Genomic DNA, 2,706 nt, shown 5'->3' with positions numbered 1-2,706 from the left:
ATAGATACCCTTAAAGACAAGTGTAGTGTCACTCTCTAAAAGCTTTCAAAATATAAAGTATATATAAAATATATAATTAATAGTCTTGCAATAAAAAAAAGTATAAACACAGCTGACAAAAAACCTACAGTACCCTAATACATATCTCCTTTACTTACAGAAGGATTAAAGAGTGATGTAAGAGGATCTAAGAGTTTCTCAGGAGGTGTAAGGAAGGCATTGGTTAGCCCTTGCTGCCGTGTGGTAGATGCCGTTAGGAGACGTAGGAGAGCAACTTTCACACGCACATCTTCAGTTGCAGAGTCTAATCGGCGCAGAAGAGCATCTCGAATCCCTTCAGCTTCTCCACCCAGACAGGCAACTAATGGCACATTGAGTTTCTGGAATAGATGAGAGTTGACAAAATTATCGTTATGGTCCTACATGAATGTTATTTACACTTAACTGGGGTTGAAAGTTGACAAAAAGGTATGGCTCTACTGTGTTACTGCAATGACTTTATACTTTTCAAGCCATTCTGGATCACTCAATTTGACAAAACTACACAGTTCCATAACAGCAACTTTGTCACACTCCTAAGCCACCTTACCTGAGCAAATCTGGTGAGAGTTCGCAGAGCAAGGTAAGAGAGACGTGGATTAAGCCTTTGATGTGCATACAAAGCAACAGTCAAAGCCAAATGAGGGGAGGTGCTACTATGCAAGCGCCCTCCACTCAGAGGCGTATTGGGGGTTGGAGCTGCACGGAGAAGCTGATTTAGGCCATCCATGCTGGTGTCTTCGCCTACAAGCCTAGAAAGAATATTTTAAAAAATAAAATAATACATCAAAACACCTTTATTTACAGTAATACTATTAATAACAGTAGCACTGATATCATCAATAGAAATAATACTAGCTTTCCGTGATTATTTTTTAAGAAAAAAGAAAAAAAAGAAAGTATTTCAACTCTAACCATTTAACATCACAAAAATTTACACATGTCTATCCACTTTCCAAACAACAAGCTTATTTGCAAAGAATCAAAAGCAGACCTCTAAGATTTACCTGTGCAAGATGGAGAGAGCCATCTGGGCTGTTCGTGTGAGTCTGTGTGCATGGGTGGAGATAGGCGAGTGCATTGGGTGGTTGATAGCTGTCTCCAGGTTAGCTCCGCCAACTACCACCGACAGCAGAGTTTGTCCAGCACTGCTACTATCCACCAATTGTTTGACCACCAAGTCACGAACACTGGTATCTGTGTGAAGAATAAGTGGTGTTGTAAAGTAGGTACTGTTTTAATAATTTTCTCAAGTTGTATCACATTCAGTGCTGTGCTCCTTCTAATCCATTAACTATTCTTCCTAATATGCCTTCCTCTCTGCTACCGCAACAGACAAGCATCCTTCAGAAAAGGACAAACCAGCAATAACAGACCCTAAATGAAGGAAGTCTCCATTGCACCCCATGGTCAAACTCACCAATGTCTGAGGCTTCTAGAGTGTGGTGAAGAAGGGCCAGACAGAGATTGAGGACAGTGTCTCTCTCTTCTTGGGAACTGTAGCACCATCTTAGCAAGGCTCCTGTCACTTCCCTTGCTACGAACACCACACCCCCATTTACACTCCCACTGCTGAAGCCATCCTGAAGGAAAGAAAGCAGCAAAGTACAGAAGTGGTTCCATCAAGTTAGTATATAAAACTTTACTTGAAAATTGTGAATGTTTTGAAAAAAATCCTGCAATGACCAAAAGCCAAAAAAATAAACAAATAAAACATGATGAAATAGCACTGCAGAAAGATCCTGTATGCATCAGTATAACAAATACAAGAACATCCTATTACCTTCACACCACAAATCAATAAGCGCGTGTAAGAGCTCAGGATGGGATATTTCCCAGTTGCTGCCTCTTCACCGCAGACTAGGGCTCTGAGGGCACCAGCACGATACCCAAGGAAGGGATCTACTTTCCCTTTCTTTGCTCCTGTTAATGTGATGTGGCATGGTTAAAATACAGTTTTTCTTTAAGATTTTATAACAAAAGGATAACCTGTAAGTTCATGTACTAAAATCTAAATTATCATAGTGCAGACTGGAAGGCAATTTATCTATGGCAGGGCATCATTAATTCAACAGATCAGCATTCTTACTGATACAAAGCAATCAACCCACCAGATTTATGTGGGGCAGCAAGGAAGGGTAGGAGAGGGCAGCTCTCAAGTTCATTCCACACCAACTTTGGGTCCTGTGTTGAAACCTCTGTCAGAAACTCCATGAGTGTTGCTACCAGCTGTCCCGGTGGCCGACTGACTTGAGATATTCTGCATAAGATGACAACAGTGATAATCATAACAGAACAGGAGATAATAACAATATGAGAAATCAAGTATTCCGTACATCAGATCATGGCATGCAGACAAGAATACAAGTCACACCTGCGTAACAGCACTATTGTCTGCTGGATGAAGTGGACGAATGCAGGCAGATGATCAGGGAGTGTAGTCAAGAGGGAAGCCAGAAGGCGGAGCGTGGCTGATACTGTCTCCATGAGCTTCTGGTCAGGAATGCTTGCCCCTCCACTTACCTGGCAAAGAATTCTCTCACATTAAACGAAAGATGTTTATTTGAGCATTTTTCTGTTGTTATGCTTGCCTAAATCAGTATACTTTTATATGTCCATGCTACCCCATTGGATCCAGCTGCTTCATGGCAATCACATATCATCCGT

At 41.3% G+C, this 2,706-nt stretch overlaps 1 protein-coding gene across 1 annotated transcript in view; it reads right to left on the bottom strand.

The window, feature by feature from the left end:
* LOC119591430 (nucleoporin NUP188 homolog) overlaps positions 1-2,706 on the bottom strand; it is a gene marked incomplete in the record, with an annotated part of 23,587 nt that overhangs the window by 11,281 nt on the left and 9,600 nt on the right. The window contains 7 exon segments of the mRNA XM_037940171.1: positions 159-380; positions 590-791; positions 1,047-1,236; positions 1,460-1,622; positions 1,823-1,962; positions 2,151-2,299; positions 2,414-2,562. Of these exon segments, the coding sequence (XP_037796099.1) occupies positions 159-380; positions 590-791; positions 1,047-1,236; positions 1,460-1,622; positions 1,823-1,962; positions 2,151-2,299; positions 2,414-2,562 (1,215 nt within the window).

Source organism: Penaeus monodon, chromosome 28, assembly GCF_015228065.2.
Source record: "Penaeus monodon isolate SGIC_2016 chromosome 28, NSTDA_Pmon_1, whole genome shotgun sequence".
NCBI classification, from domain to species: domain Eukaryota; kingdom Metazoa; phylum Arthropoda; class Malacostraca; order Decapoda; family Penaeidae; genus Penaeus; species Penaeus monodon.
The sequence above is the reverse complement of the archived record's forward strand: the minus strand, read 5'-3'. Positions and strand labels throughout refer to the sequence as shown.